We start from the raw sequence: 15711 nt of genomic DNA on the forward strand, positions 1-15711 counted from the left end.
GGTTAGGTAAACTGACCTTGAAGGTCTATTAGGAAACTGTAGTTGAGGGTAAGAGAACACTGTTGTCAAACAGTATAGTACACTGGAAAACCTACATGCAGTTTAGTGAAGATAACTGCTATTCATCCCAGATTTATATGGAAAGTGCCAGGAATTTGCTTAATCCTTATAAGAACCCATTTAACTGATTAAAAAAAAAACTAAACTAAACTAAAACACAGGTTAAGTTAAATAATCTGGCTAAGTTCATATAGCTCAGTATCCAGAGTTTAAATTGGCCTCCAGGCACACTGAGTAGATACTGCTCTTAACCACTACTCTGTGGTGACTCCCTAGTAAACAACTTTTTCAACATTGACTATGGAGGTTCTGAATGTATATATGTTATAAGGAATTTGCTTTTTATCCTGAAGCCAAAAGCGTGGAGAGTTCGATGAAAGGCAGGTGGATGTTATGATTATCATAAAGAAGACTGGGAGAAAAAAAGGGAAACCAATGTCTTAATGTGGCTAGAAATGAGTAGAGTAGAAAAAAGACGATGGAGTTTAAAATGTTATAGATTAGTTAGAAGTAATGACAATGTCAAGAAGGCAGCCAATTTAGAATTTATCAATTTTTTCCATAAAAACAAGAACGGAAATTTTTCTTTTTGGATGGAGGATGGGAGATGTAGATCACAGACCAATACAACTATATTAATAGAAAAGGAAAAATTCCTGCTTTAAAAAAAAAAAGACAAAACAATTCATCACCCATTTTAACTGTTATCAACAATCTGAGATGACAGGAAATACACAACAGGCTAATTCACGTCACAGCATGTGCAGAAATCCCAGGAGTTAATGATAAGATAATACATTTGAAATATTTAACAGATGAAGAATGAACTTATAACCTTTTCTGCATTAACACTCACTATGGCATTTCCTGGAACTATAACTTCTTAAAAAAATAACAGAAGTCAGACAAGCATGACTATATTTATATATCTCCAATTATTTCTCATAAACTACTTTCCCTATTGGGGGTAGTGGGGGGGGACCTTTCAGTTATGGGATGGGCTCAAAACAAAATTTTCCAAATATGTTTTTAACATAATGAATTCTCTCTTTGAAAAAATGGAGAGAAGGCCTTACATGGCATATATGAAGAGCAGAGCTTGAGCTGTACAGATTTCACTTCAGAAAGTACAGTATAGAAAGAAAACATTAGTACACCAGAAGTCTGGCTGTATATTCAGTCATAACTGTCCTTCTCCAAGAGTAATCACTGTCCTGACTTCTAAGAATATACATAAGTTTTTGAACTTAATAAAACAAACTTATATAGTATGTATTCTTGTGTCTGGCTTCTTTCTTTCAAGGGTGTTGTGAGATTTACTCTTGTCAAATGTAGTAGCTGTCTGTCAACTTTCATTGCAAATAATATGCCACTGTATGACTGGAATATTGTTTGCTCATTTGATGTTTGAATTTTGAGGGGACATTTAAATTAGTCCCGGTTTTGATTTACTGTGAATACAGCTGATTAAGGACTTTATTTAGTGTTTTTAATGTATATACTGATAAATATAGAAATACTCGTTTCATGAGATATTTTTGTATGCAACTTTAACAGATTCTACAAAACAGTAATTTAAAGTGATTATATCAGTGTATACTACTTTCAGCAATTCATTAGAGATCCCCATGTTTCTTATCCTAACTAACATCTAATATTATTGGTCTTTTTAGTGGAGAATAATGATATTGCATGGTTTTTATTTGCATTTCTCTGAAGACTGATGATAAAACCACTTTTTAAAATATTTAGTAGCTACCTAGAGATGTTCTGTGAGGTAACTACCCCAGTGTTTTGTCCATTTTTATCAGTCTTTGTTTACCTTACTAGCCTGCAGAAGTTCAAGACTATATCTGGGGTTACAAATCTTTCTGTTAAGGACCAGAGAGTAAATACTTAAGGCTTAGTAAGCCAAAGTGTCTCTATTCAATTCTCTGTGTTACAGCATGAAAGTGTTCCTATATAATACATAAATGATTATAGTGTGTTTCAATAAAACTTTATTTATGAACAACAAAATCTGAGTCTCATAAAATTTTCATGTATCACAATATGTTCATGTATCACATGTTATTCTTCTGGTATTTTTCAACAATTTAAAAATGTTTAAGAACTACTTTTAGCTTATAGTCTATAAAAAAAAAAAAAAGCAGTCAGAAAGATACGATCCATTAAACTGTAAGTTGCCAACCACTGATGCAGATAAAGACCTTTGCCAAGTTGTGTAAGTCTTGCCGGAGGTTAATCAATGTTGCTATTCTTTACATAGACTCAACTTTGGCTTTGCTGACATTGTTTTAATTCTTTTTTAATTTCATTAACTTTTGCTCTTGTCATTATCTTTTATTCTATTTTCCCACATATTTGAATCTCCTAGTGACTACTGGGAGTAGGATTGTATGTACTCTACATGCATGTCTGAACCCCACAAAATGTACCACGATAAACAAACTTTCATGTAAAATAGAACTAAAGGGTGGCTAACAACTCCAAAATACAAATTGCAGTGTATTCTATCAAATGCAATATAATCTGGGACAAGTTGATAAAAGATAACACAAGATAGCCTGTATCTTTATATATTCAAGCAGTGCTGGATTTCTCTAAAATTAATGAAGAAGATCCTAAGAATTTCTGAAATGATGCTCAGACAAATCATAGGAGACAGAGCAAATATTCTTTTAAGGGTAATTTCCACATAGTGGAATGGCAGGAGAGATGAAAATAAGAAACTATAAGTACGTGTCATTATTTTCCCTGACTGCTAAATCAAGGAACATATAAGGGGGAAGACAAGTATATAAGAGAAAGAAAAGAACTACTAACTATTCTTGCAGCAATGATCAGCATTAGCTGAACAGACCAAAATAAACATCAAATCATCAAACCAAATTACACAGAAAAGTACTTTGCATTCTGTTTTAGTGACCTTTTTTGTCATTGTGACCAAAACATCAAACAAGAGCAATTTAGAGGAGAAAAAGTTTATTTGGGGCTCATGGTTTTAGAGGTCTCAGGCCAAAGACAGCCAACTCCACTGCTCTGGGCCCAAGATGAGGCAGCACATTATGGGGGAAGGGCCCCAAGGAGGAAAGCAGATCAGAGAGAGGTCAAGGGAAGAGACAAGGGACTACAGGGAAGATGCACCTTCTAAGATACACCCCCAGTGACCAATCTCCTCCAGCCATGCTCTACCTGTCTATAGTTACCACCCAGTCAATCCATTTAAATTAGTATGGACTGATAGGTCATAGCTTTCATAATTCAATCACTTTACCTCTGAATATTCCTGCATTAACAGGAGCTTTGGGGGACACCTCATGTCCAAACTATAACACGCTCTTTTCTATATAATCTACTTATCCAAAGGAAGGGAGTGGGAATGCTGAAGAGAGACATGTTCTGGATCAGAGAACAGATACCTTGTGAAAAAGCATACTGAGACAAGAAAAGCAAACAAAACCTTCCAGATGCCCCAGATCACACTGTCCTTCCTTATACTATTACCATTACAATAAAAAAAAATCAATAATTAGCATTGAGCTCTTATATTCTAGTCACTATTTTAGGAATTTTTCAAGGAGTAGTTCTTAATCATCAATGAGGTAGGTATTCTTATTATTTCCACTTTACAGATGCGGGAAATGAAGTTCAGATAGATTAGGTAAATCTCCTATATTAATATAGTTATTAGGAAATATAAGACCCAGAATTTGATCCCAAGGATACAGGTCTAAAAGTTAGGATTTTTTTAAAATTAGTATGGACTGATAGTTAGACATAATACCTTTATTTATTTATTTTTATGTGGTGCTAAGGATCAAACCCAGGGTCTCACACGTGCTAGGTGAGCGCTCTTCAGCTGAGCCACAACCCCAACCCTAAAAGTTTTTTGGAATTTTAACTGTGATGCTGTATTGCTTCTTCCACAACTATTTTAATGTTAAAACAATTAGCAGACACAGGATATTTTTATTTATACAGTAAATATTTACATACCTTGTACTGTAAGCTCTGCTTGAGCTTCAATTGTTTCATTTCCATTGTCAGCTATACAAAAATAAGTCCCAGCATCATCCTCAGTGATATCACTGATTTCCAGACTACCACCTGCCAGCAAGACCAATCTTTCAGAACTGCATAAAAAAACAAGGATACATTTTAGTATGAGGGAAATAATACCTAAGAAACTCTGCATATAAAATAGGAAAAACACTTAGGAGAAAACAGTATTATTATGAATATGGTCACAAATTGAAACTACCATAAAATTATTAGAATTTAATTCCAATTTGTCTTGCTCACAATTTTATATGCATAAACATCATAAATACAAATCAAATGTTACAGTGAATTATTTCTGACACTTCTAGGTATCAAAGGAATATCACCTTTATTCCACTTCACCATCCTGCCTCCCAACTCCAGCCAGTATTTTAGAAATTATTTAATTCTGAAGTTTGGAATCAATCTGAGATTGACCACCAGTTATGCCATGCTAGTAGATAAGAAGTATAAAGAAAAGAAAAGAAGAATAAAGAGTACATAATGTCAGATCAGAAATAGTAAATCCTGGGATGACAGTGCCCACTGAAAATTTCCTATCGTGGCTTGGATAGAAAAGGAGAGGGAAGGCGGGAAGAAAAAGACATTACAGCTACCAGACAGCAGGTCTGATATTGTGTACAAATCAGCCATCATCACGCCATTACCAACAAGGATATTTGTTGGTAATGACCAAGAAAACACTAAATCCTGTAACATCAAGGAAGAAATTACAAGTCAATTGTTTCATCAAATTTTTACAAAGTCCATGTATGTTACTAAAAAGAATAAAAATTTTAAAAAATTTATAAAGTAAATTTGTAAACTAAATCAAACCTACAAAGGCACCTGACATAAAGCAAGGAATGTAATTAATTCTACAAGTGGATTAAAAAAAAAGCTGCCACTTTGTTATTTTCATAGACGGCATAAATACAAAATATAGCATCAAACACATAATATATTTTAATTTTAAACCAGTCTAAACTGATTTTATAGGCTAGATTCTTTCCAAATCTTAGTATTGTTATACTTCTATCTGTATGTATTTCCAAGAAAAAATATATTATTATTATTTGACTTTTCATGCAAAATTTCTTATGGAGGAAAATCAGAGGAAATAACTATTTAGTCCTTACTACATTTATTCTTCCCATTTGAAGTAAATAAAGATCTATTCTGGCTTAAATCTCAGAATGTTCTAAGTATAGGTAATTGGTCTTTCTAAATCTGATAAACGAGATTGAGTGTCTGGACCTGAAAAGCTGAAATCCAGAATCAGGTTTGATGACTTCCCCAAGAAAGACTACTCTAGAAGTCAATGATTAAACTTTATCAAGTGATATTCCTATCTGAAAGGTCTTAATTATACCTATAAATCCCAACTTTATGTGATGAAATAAAGAAGATACCATGGAATAGAGCAAGAATGTCCAGGAAAAAAAGACGACAGGATTTAGTGCTTCATTAAATAAGAAAATTTTGCAAAACTTAAGACCCTGCATTTTACAAATGTTCCCAAATGAGAAATCCGCAATATATACATAATATCTATCTAAAATGCACATAATTTGAAACACAAATTGATATAACATTTTCAGAAGCAAGACAGTGTATCTAATAATTATACTAAAAATTATTCCTGATATTTGCTATGCAGGATACTTGGCATTGGTGAGTACAAGTACAGTAGTATTCAATCTTTCTAAATGGTATTGATTTTACTCTTTTTATTTATTTATTTATTTATTTAATTTTTTAATATTTATTTTTTAGTTTTCGGCGGACACCACATCTTTGTTTGTACGTGGTGCTGAGGATCGAACCCAGGCCGCACGCATGCCACGAGCGCGCTACCGCTTGAGCCACATCCCCAGCCCGATTTTACTCTTTTTAAAAGAAGACTGGGAAGAATATCCATTTGGGTGGTAGAATTCATTTAACATGTTGATGACTCACAGTAAACAACCAAGTCTTTAGAACTCCAATATTCTAATATGCAGACAAAAGGAAGAATACGTGAAAAAGTATGTGTGGCAAAGGGACCCAAGTTAAGTTCAGTGTAGCTGAAAATGAGGGCTGTGTATGTCCCTAAGCAGCTTTTGGTCAATATGCAAGAGCTTGGTATGCTAAGGAGACTTTCCCCTACCAAAGTAGAAGCAGGGGAGGAAGGCTTTTAAGAAAATTAATGGCATCATCAGATTTTGTGAAGAAACAGAGGGAATAGAAAAAGACTAGAATCTGAAGTTTGGTCATGAAGTTATTGCAATGACTCGGAACTGAAAAACAAACAACTAACTATAGCAGTAATAAGAAGGCGCAAAGTACTGACTTACTCTTGAATGATGATAAACGTAAGGATAGAGACTCTGTTTCATTTAACAAATAATTGCTAGCTTGACAGAAGTAAAGCCGTTTTAAGAATCTGTGTCCTTAATCTTGAACAATAGAAATCCATTAAAAAATGTTTAAAAGTGGGTTAGGGGTTGGTGGTCATATGATGAACTTTGAAAGGCTGCTCTGGCAGGAGTGTGAAGATATATTTGGAATGAGGCAAGATTACATGTGGCAAGAACAGGAGGCTACTGCAGCGACTGAAGTGACAATAGTTAAGAATACCTAGTAACAGCATGGTTGTATTGCAGAGATACCTAAGAAGTAAAATGACAAATCTTGCAAATGGACTGGATATTGAAGCTGAGGAAGAAACAAATGCCAAAGAAGATTCCTAAGGTTACAAAAGTGTGAAAGAGAAGCAAAGGGAAATAGTGCTTGCTTTATTTAGTTTTTTTGTTTGTTATAGTTATTTGAGTGAAAGAGGCAAATCCTTTAATAGGCAAAAGAGAAGGAGCTAACAGAGAGGGGGAAATGTCAAAAAAGGGATTGCAGCTCAGTGGTAGAACACTTACCTAGCATATGTGAGGCATTGGGTTCGATCCTCAGCACCACATAAAAACAAAATAATAAAATAAAGGTATTGTGTCCAAAAGAAAAAAAAGGGTGGGGGGATTCTTGAAGGCACTGGAGAAGATAGGAAGTAGCAAGGTCTAGGGCATAATAAGACTTCTGAGACACTACAGCAGGAAAGGATGGTAGAGGAAAACTAAGGCTTATAGATATCCCTCTGGCACAAAATTTACTCTCTCATTGGCTTACTTTCATTAAACTTTTCTTCTGAAGTAAATACAATCTCACATGTAATTCTTATAAGTAATACAAAGAGGTTTCACATATGCTTTATCTTTATCCCAGACCCATGGTAGCATCTTGTAAAACCAGAGCACAATATCACTATCAGGATACCATCAGGACACAGAACACTTCCATAACCATTATACCTTTTAAACTCATACATAACTTCTCTCCCATTCTCATCTCCTGATCAGCCATTGGCAGCTGCTAATCATGATTTCCAGTTTTGTAATTTTGCCATTTTAAGAATGGTACATATCCAGGTGCACAGGCACACACTTCTAATGCTAGCTACTCAAGGAGGCTGAGGCATGAGGATCTCAAATCCCAGGCCAGCCAAGACCCTGTCTCAAAATAAAAAGGGGTGGGGATATAGTTCATAGGTAGAGTCCCCCTGGGTTCAAGCTTTGTACTGCCAAACACACACACACACACACACACAAAAAAAAAAAAAAAAAAAAAAAAACCAAAAAAAAAAAAAAAAACTTTATAAATAGGATTGTATAGTATGTAATCTTTATAAACTCTTTTTTTAGTCAGTATAATTCTCTGGAGACTGATCAATATTTTGTTCCTTTTATTGCTTAGTACATGCTATGGATCTACTATGGTTTATTTAACTATTCACTCAATGAAAGACAGGTATTAAAACACTTGTGCACATTTTTGTGTGAATGTAAGTTCATTTCTATGAGATAAATGCCCAAGAGCTTGAGAATGCAATTGCTAGGTTATATGGAAGTTTCATAAAAAATGGCCAAACATTTTTCCACAATGCCTGTACCATTTTACATTCCAAACAAGCAATGTCAGAATGACCCATCCCATTTCTCTATATCCTTGCCAGAATTCAGTATTGCCACTTTTTTTTTTTTTTTAAGCTCTTCTGGCAGGAATGTAGTGATATCTCCTGGTGGTTTTAATTTGCATTTACCTAATAGCTAATAATGTCAAAACACTTTTCTTATTTGCCAAGTGTAATTCTGTTTGCAAAACAGCTCTCCATGTCTTTTGCCCATGTTCAAACTGGATTACATGCTTTTTACTCTTGAGTTTTTGAGAGATCTTTATATATATTCTACATACTAGTCCTTTGTTGGGTATGTGGTTTCTAAATATTCTCTTCTACCTTGCAGCTTATCTTTTCATCCTCTTAATGGGGTCTTTTATGGAGCAAAAACTTTTAATTTTGATGACATTCAATTCGTCAAATTTTTCTCATATGGATGGTACTTTTGGCATGAGGCCTAAAACCCTTTTGCCCAGCCCTAGATCCTAATTATGTATGGGTTTTCTAAATTTTTGTTTGTTTTATACTCAGGTCTGTGATCCATTTTAAGTTAATTCCTATATGAAATCTGAGACTTAAGACTCATATTTTTATCTACGTATAAATGTAGGAGTATTTGCTGAAAAGGCTATCTTTCCTTCAGTGAATCACTTTTGCACCTTGCAAATCAGTTGGGCATATCTCTGTGGGTCTATGCCTGGGTTCTCTATTCTGTTGCATTAACCTTTGTATTGATATTCCAACAATTCCATACCTCTTGATTACCGTAGCAGTGTAATAAGTCTTGAAATCAGATAGATTTATTTTCCTCACTTTTTAAAAACTGTTCTTTCTATTCTAGTTCTTTCCCTTTCCATATAAATTTTAGAATAATCTTGTTTATAAGGAAATCTTACCAAGATTTTGATGAGAATTGAATTAAGTTGTATATCGGTTTGAAGAAAATTTGCACCAAGCTACATCCCCAGCCCTTTTTATTTTTTATTTTGAGACAAAGTCTAGGTTGCCCAGACTGACCTCAAACTTGCAATCCTACCTCAATTTCCCAAGTCATGGGGATTACAGGTGTGTGCCATTACACCTGGCTCAATTTGAAGAAAACTGACATCCTTACTATGTTGAGTCTTCTAATCCTTGACACAGTATGTCTCTCCATTTATTTAAGTCTTGGATTTCTTGCAATAACATTTTGTGGATTTTAGCATATAATTCCTACACAAGTTCTGTTAAATTTACATCTATTTCAATTCTTGTGGGTGAATGCAAATGGTACCATATTTGCAATTTTGGTGTTCAGGTGTTCACTCCTAATATATAGAAAAACAATTAATTTTTAAATTTATCTTATATCCTGTAAACTCGATTAATTCTAAAGGGTTTTTGGGTTTTTATTTTGTTTTTGTTTCTGCTTTGTTTTGTTTTTGGTAGGTTTCTTGGGATACAGACAAACACACTATCTACAAATAAAAATTGTTTTTTTTCCCCCCCCCTTTCTGATCTCTATGCCTTTCTTTTTTCTTGATTTATTGAATTGGCTAGAACTTCCAACACTATGACAATGGATTTCTTTAACTTATTCCTGTTCTTAGGAGGGAAGGTTCTAGCCTTTTATCATCAAGTATAATGTCTGATGTAGGATTTTTCAACTAAGTTATTTTTCTGGGATCTTGAAAAACAAGAATGCATGTTCAATTTTGTCAAATGCGTTATCATGAAACGTTGGTTTTTCCTTTAGCCTGATAGTATGGTGGATTACACTGGTTGATTTTAGAATACTTAACCTTTCATCCCTAGAATAAACTCCATTTGGTCATGGCATATAATTACTTTTATGTATCAATGAATTCTATTTGCTAATATTTTGTTAAGAATTTTTGTGTCTATATTCCTAGGAGGTCTAAAGTTTATTTTTGATATTGTCTTTAATTTTGGTATCACGATAATATTACTTTCAACTCTTTCTTTTCAATTTTCTGGACAGACTGTATAGAATTGGAGTTAATTCTTTTTAAAATATTGATAGGATTCTTGAGTGAAACCATCTGGGTCTTGAGATTTCTTTTTCAGGAGTTTTGAAATTACAAATTCAATCTTCTTAACAGTTACAGGACTATCAATTATGTGTTTGGTCCATCACTCTATTTTTAGTACGTAGTATGGTACCTGATATATTCAGCATTTAATAATTATTTGTGAATAATTGCTGAACCGATGATAATCATAGAAATTCTCACTTTTTAAAATTTTTTTTTAGTTGTAGTTGGACACAATATTTTTATTTACTTAATTAATTTATTTAATGTGGTGCCGAGAATCTAACCCAGTGCCTCACACATGTTAGGCAAGTGCTCTACAACTGAGCCACAACCCTAGCCTGAAATTCTCACTTTTTATATGAAAAATTTATTTAGATCTTCAGAATGTCCTTCTATAATGATAAAATGTACAAGTTTTAAAATAAATCTATTCCGGTTTCTTACCCCTGATATTTTAACATGTGGTCAATTAAATTTTTTTTAAGAATTTAACCTTTATTTTTTATGCATTTGTTTTTTATATGGTGCGGAGGATCAACCTAGTACCTCGCTCATGCTAGGCAAGCACTCTACCACTGAGCTACAACCCCAGCCCTTCAATTAAAACTCATGCTCTAAGAGCTTGAAATATTTTTCTCCTCTATTTTCAAGATTCTCTATGTTGTAGTTAGCAAAAGTTTAAAAGAAATTTCTTTGAAGTCTTATAAGTTCTTCACCTCATATTTAGATAGGAAGAAAAACAGGAAGAAAGGAAAAAGCAAAACATGGGCAAAGTGGTGGGTGAATGGATGAATGATGAGGAAGAAATCAGGCAATATTGGAGATAATACCATTAGTTCTGCTAATGAATATGTGAGGAACAATCTGATTCATCGTCCCCAGTATCACTGAAGGCCGATCACCTAGCTGACTGAATAAATATTCCTTTCCATATTTGAAACAGAGCCTCTTTAAAATTAAATACAACTTCCTGATGACCACTTTCTGCATCTGGACTTTTCTCCACCTCAGAATAAAAATTAAAAGGCTATCCCCTGGCCCACGGAGGCATCAAGGAACTGAAACATATTTCTGACTAGTACAGCTCAAGTGTGTGTGTGTGTGTGTGTGTGTGTGTGTGTGTGTGTGTGAGAGAGAGAGAGAGAGAGAGAGAGAATTTCCTGCCTTTTGTCCAACTGAACCTCCTCTTCTCTTAGGGTCCCTGAGCCCTTGAAGACAGAGATTTGCAACAGAAAAAGATCTCCTCTGTCTTCCTCAAAGCCTGTTTTAATAAACCTGCTTTTCTTTACCAGCCTTGGTCTACCAAATTTTAGTGGAGTTGAGCAGTGGAAACCTCATTCCCAGCAACATGTCTTGGCTACTGAGATGAACAAATTAAGATTGTCGGTTCACTATGAATAACTCAAGTAGGAAACTCTACACTTTCCTTTATTCAAATTTATGGCCACTAACCACATGAGACCTCTAAGACTTGAAATGTGGGCAGTATGATTGAAGAACTAGTTTATCTTATTTCATTTTAATGTACAAACTAAAGCGGTATAAATTATTTTCTAAGCAGCACACCATATAAAATATTAGTATATTTAGTAGTGCACACATACTTCTTATTTTTTAAATACTTTTTTTACCCGTAGATGGACACAATATATTTATTTATTTTTATGTGGTGCTGATGATCGAACTCAGTGCATCACACATGCAAGGCAAACACTCTACCACTGACCTACAGCCCCAGCCCACATACTTCTTACTTTTTTAGTGTGGCTACCAGAAAACTTTAATTTACATATGTGGTTTATATTATATTTTCATTGGACAGCACTGCTCCAGTAGAGTGGTCCTCAACTGGGAGTGATTTTGTCCCCTACCCTCAAGCAAAGGACATCTAAAAACTGGAGACATTTTTAGTCATCACAACTGGAAGTGCTTTTAGCATCTATTGGGTAGGAAACCAGAGATGTGAGTATACATCCTATAATGTACAGGACAGCTCTGTTTTGAAAACATGCCTGACTACTGCTATCATCACTATCACACCAGTTCTCATATGAGAGAGAATTCAATTGAGTAAAGTACTCATTACATAAGGAAAAAATGAGGCGGGAAAGGAGACAGAGGATAGGATGGGTGGTGTTAAGACAGAAGGCTTTTGTGGAAGATGCAGAATTCGTGAATAGAGCAGAGCTAGTATGATTTCAAAAGGCAAAAGCAAAGGATGAAGAATCCATTTGCTTACACTATTTGAGCAAGGAAAAAAGATTTTTAAAAATGATAAGAATGAAAGAGAAGTCTCAGGCTAGTTGAGACTACAAGTTCTTGAAACAATTTAGGGAAGGAAACCCCAAAGCTGTAAGTTAAGTATATCAAAGTTTCAGAAAGAACAAATGGAATGATTATCCTTTAATATTTTGAAAGCATGTTTTTTCTTTAAATATCATAATAATATACAGCACATGAACATATTTCAAGGATGACATATGAGCATTATAATGTGTTTAAATAAAGTAATCATTTTTTATTAACAATAGTTCCAAAAAGGATTAGATGGTCTCAAGCTCAGACAGAAAAAGGCTTTTAGGCAGACAACATTTACCCTTCTGTGTCAAGTGTCTCCTCATTTTTCATCCATCTCATGGCTGGTGCAGGAAGTCCTGAAGCAACACATGGCAACACTGTGCTCTGACCAATGACTCTGACTAAGGAAGAAGGTTGTTTCAAAAATACCAAGCTGAGTGTTTCCTCAGGATCTAAAAAGAATTTAAATAAAAGACAAAGCACTTTATCAGTTAGTCATAAGGAATGTCTAACTCCTATTCAGTCTTGTGGGGCTTTTTATGACAAAATATTTTAAGCAAAAGTGACACAAGAAAATTACATTTAGGGCTGGGGTTGTGACTCAGTGGTGTAGCACTTGCCTCACATATGTGAGGCACGAGGCTCGATCCTCAGCATCACATAAAATTAAAAAAGGTATTGCATTTATCTACAACTGAAAAAAAGAAAAAAAAATTCTATTTAAAATAGCAAACATTTATCAAATAATTTCTATATGCAAAGCATTGTGATAGGCTGTTTAGGGATCTTAAAGCAAAAAAGTTATAGTTCCTGCCTTTAGATTAAATTTACTTACTGGTCAAACAAGGGAGATTTGACATGCATCCTCTTTATTTTACAACATTAATGTCACGAGTGGTTCAAACAGTAGAGAAAATGAACAAGTTCAGGACTCTTGAAATTCTCTCCTACTCATAGGGATATGAGAGGTTTCCTGTCCTTCCCTGGATTTATTATTTCTGAAAATCTTTCTGTGTTTCATCTCATTAACTTGCTCACTTAGTCTGTCAATCCTTGATTTTGTAATGCAGCAAACTAAAGTTACTACTGTATTTGTGTATCCTTTATTCAGATAAAGAATTAATGTGTTCATTTTATAGAGCTGACCTCTTGTGGAAATGTGAAAAGGCTATACTCCTGTGGGTAAAAGATAAAGTTCTTTATTTAATAGGGTGATATTAACTTAATGTTAATTTTGAGTGGAAAAAAAAGACCATTCTGAGGCAGAGGGATATAAGCCATGTCACCACACTTAGGAAAAGGTGTTCTATGGGCCATGGTAACAACTACCAGAAATGGTTTTAAACTTGTCCAGTCCATTAATTATGGTTCTTTAGTCATGGTAACAAGTAACCACTGCCTAACAGATTAATGACACCTCACTTCAGGGAATGTGCCTTTGAAAGCCAACCAATAAGTGACAATCCTGGGCTTTAAAAGTCAATCAATCAAGGGCAAAGTCATTCACTGCTGTAACCTGCCTCTGCCTCTTTATATATATATAAACCAAAACAATGCCTTCAACAACAACAACAACAAAAAAAAAAAAACTATAGAAGATCAGCAATCAGCTTTTCTTGAGAAGACTGTCTGAAAAGCAAAACTCTCATAGACTTCAGTCAGCAAAATATCTAGCACTGTTTTTGCTTTAGATATCGAGTAATGGTCTCATCCTTTGACACTGAAAACCTTGTTTTCTTGAATCAAATTCTGAGAATTTGCTTGAATGCTATGCTAGGTGTAAAGAAGAAATCTACCATGTCAAATAAACAAGTCAGGAACAGAATGGTCAGGAGGCTGAGGTAGGAGGATTCAGAGGCCATCCTATCTCAAAACAAAAAAGAGCTGGAGATATAGCTAAGTGGTAGAATACTTGCCTAGCACATGCTAGGCCCTGGGTTCAATTGCCAGTGCCAACCAAAAAAAAGCAGGGCCCAAAGGAAGTAGAATGAAGGACACTGCTTTTGGCAATAATTTTTCCCCCACACTTAATTACTTACACATATTTAACTGAACTTTGATAGACTCAAATAAACAAATTTGTAACAAATATGTATTGGTTTCTATGTGCCAGGAACCATTCTTCACATGACATGAAATCCCCTACTCTTGTTGACCTTACATACTAATGGCGGGGGGAGAGACAACAAACAACACATATGTCAGATGATGATATGTTCTGAAGTAAAATTGAGGAGGAAGGAGAAGCACTGGAGGTGGAAACAGAAGGCTGTTATTTAATCAGAATATTTAAGGAAGGTTCACTGATATCTGAGCAGAGATAAGAGGGTGAGCCAGGTATATAGGATTCCAGGCAGAGAAAATGGCAAGTAGAAAACCTCTGAAGTAAAAACATTTGGAATTTTCTATAAGCATAAGGTGGTCACAATGACAGAGTGAGGGAGAGAAGATCAGGAATTGGAAGGGAGGGGCAAAGGAGGGAAGTGAAAAGATTACATAAAGTTGAACAGACCAAGAACTTTAACTGACATGGAAAACCACTGGTTTTGAGCAAAGATAACTGGGGTTGCTGAGAATACACTGAGACAGAGACGGGGTGTACTTGCCTAGCATGCATGAGGCCATGGGTTCAATCCCACATATGGCAAAAAATAATAATTAAAAATTAAGAAACACTGAGACAGGAATTAAATGGCAGGGATGGTAACAAAAATGAAACAAGCTGCATTTTAAAGCATTAGTTCAAGGCCCATTGGGAACACCGTCAAAAGTCACATCCCATAAAACAGGTTTCACTTTGTAAGGCAGTCCATAGGTTAAAAATAAGCCTATAAAGTAGTCCTATATTACCACAATCTCTGCCCAAACAATGTAGGGATGGCCCAATTATATTCATAAACTTGAATCTGAAATGAGAACTATGGAAACGATCAGGCACCCAGCAATGAGAATAGAAACTGAAAGGTCACGAAATATCAAGGAAGTAGAGGGACTATAATGAGCCACAGTGAGAGGAGGTTAAGCGTAAGGGAGAAGCTGGACAGCTGAGAAAATACATACAAAACCAATTATGAGCAAAGCCAGTAGGGGCAGAAAGAATGAGAAGACACATAAAAAACAGGCAACACTGAAAGAGGAGCTGAGTTTACATGAAAAGGGGGAGCAGTACAATAGAGAAGCAAGAGCTCTCATTTGCTAGTGTCTCCAAAGCTACCACATTAAGTTACCACCTTACCCATCCTTTATATGAACTAGCCTGAGTTAGTCTTAAATTCTTACAAGTAAAAATGA

General features: G+C 34.9%; 1 protein-coding gene across 1 annotated transcript in view; it reads right to left on the reverse strand.

The window, feature by feature from the left end:
- Nucleotides 1-15711, reverse strand: part of Neo1 (neogenin 1) — a 171912-nt gene that overhangs the window by 137121 nt on the left and 19080 nt on the right. The window contains exons 4-5 of the mRNA XM_048793211.1: nucleotides 12719-12872; nucleotides 4060-4196 (exon numbers count right to left, since the gene is read on the reverse strand). Of these exons, the coding sequence (XP_048649168.1) occupies nucleotides 4060-4196; nucleotides 12719-12872 (291 nt within the window). The remainder of the gene's footprint in view (nucleotides 1-4059; nucleotides 4197-12718; nucleotides 12873-15711) is intronic.

This window comes from Marmota marmota, unplaced genomic scaffold, assembly GCF_001458135.2.
Source record: "Marmota marmota marmota unplaced genomic scaffold, marMar, whole genome shotgun sequence".
In the NCBI taxonomy this organism is placed as follows: domain Eukaryota; kingdom Metazoa; phylum Chordata; class Mammalia; order Rodentia; family Sciuridae; genus Marmota; species Marmota marmota.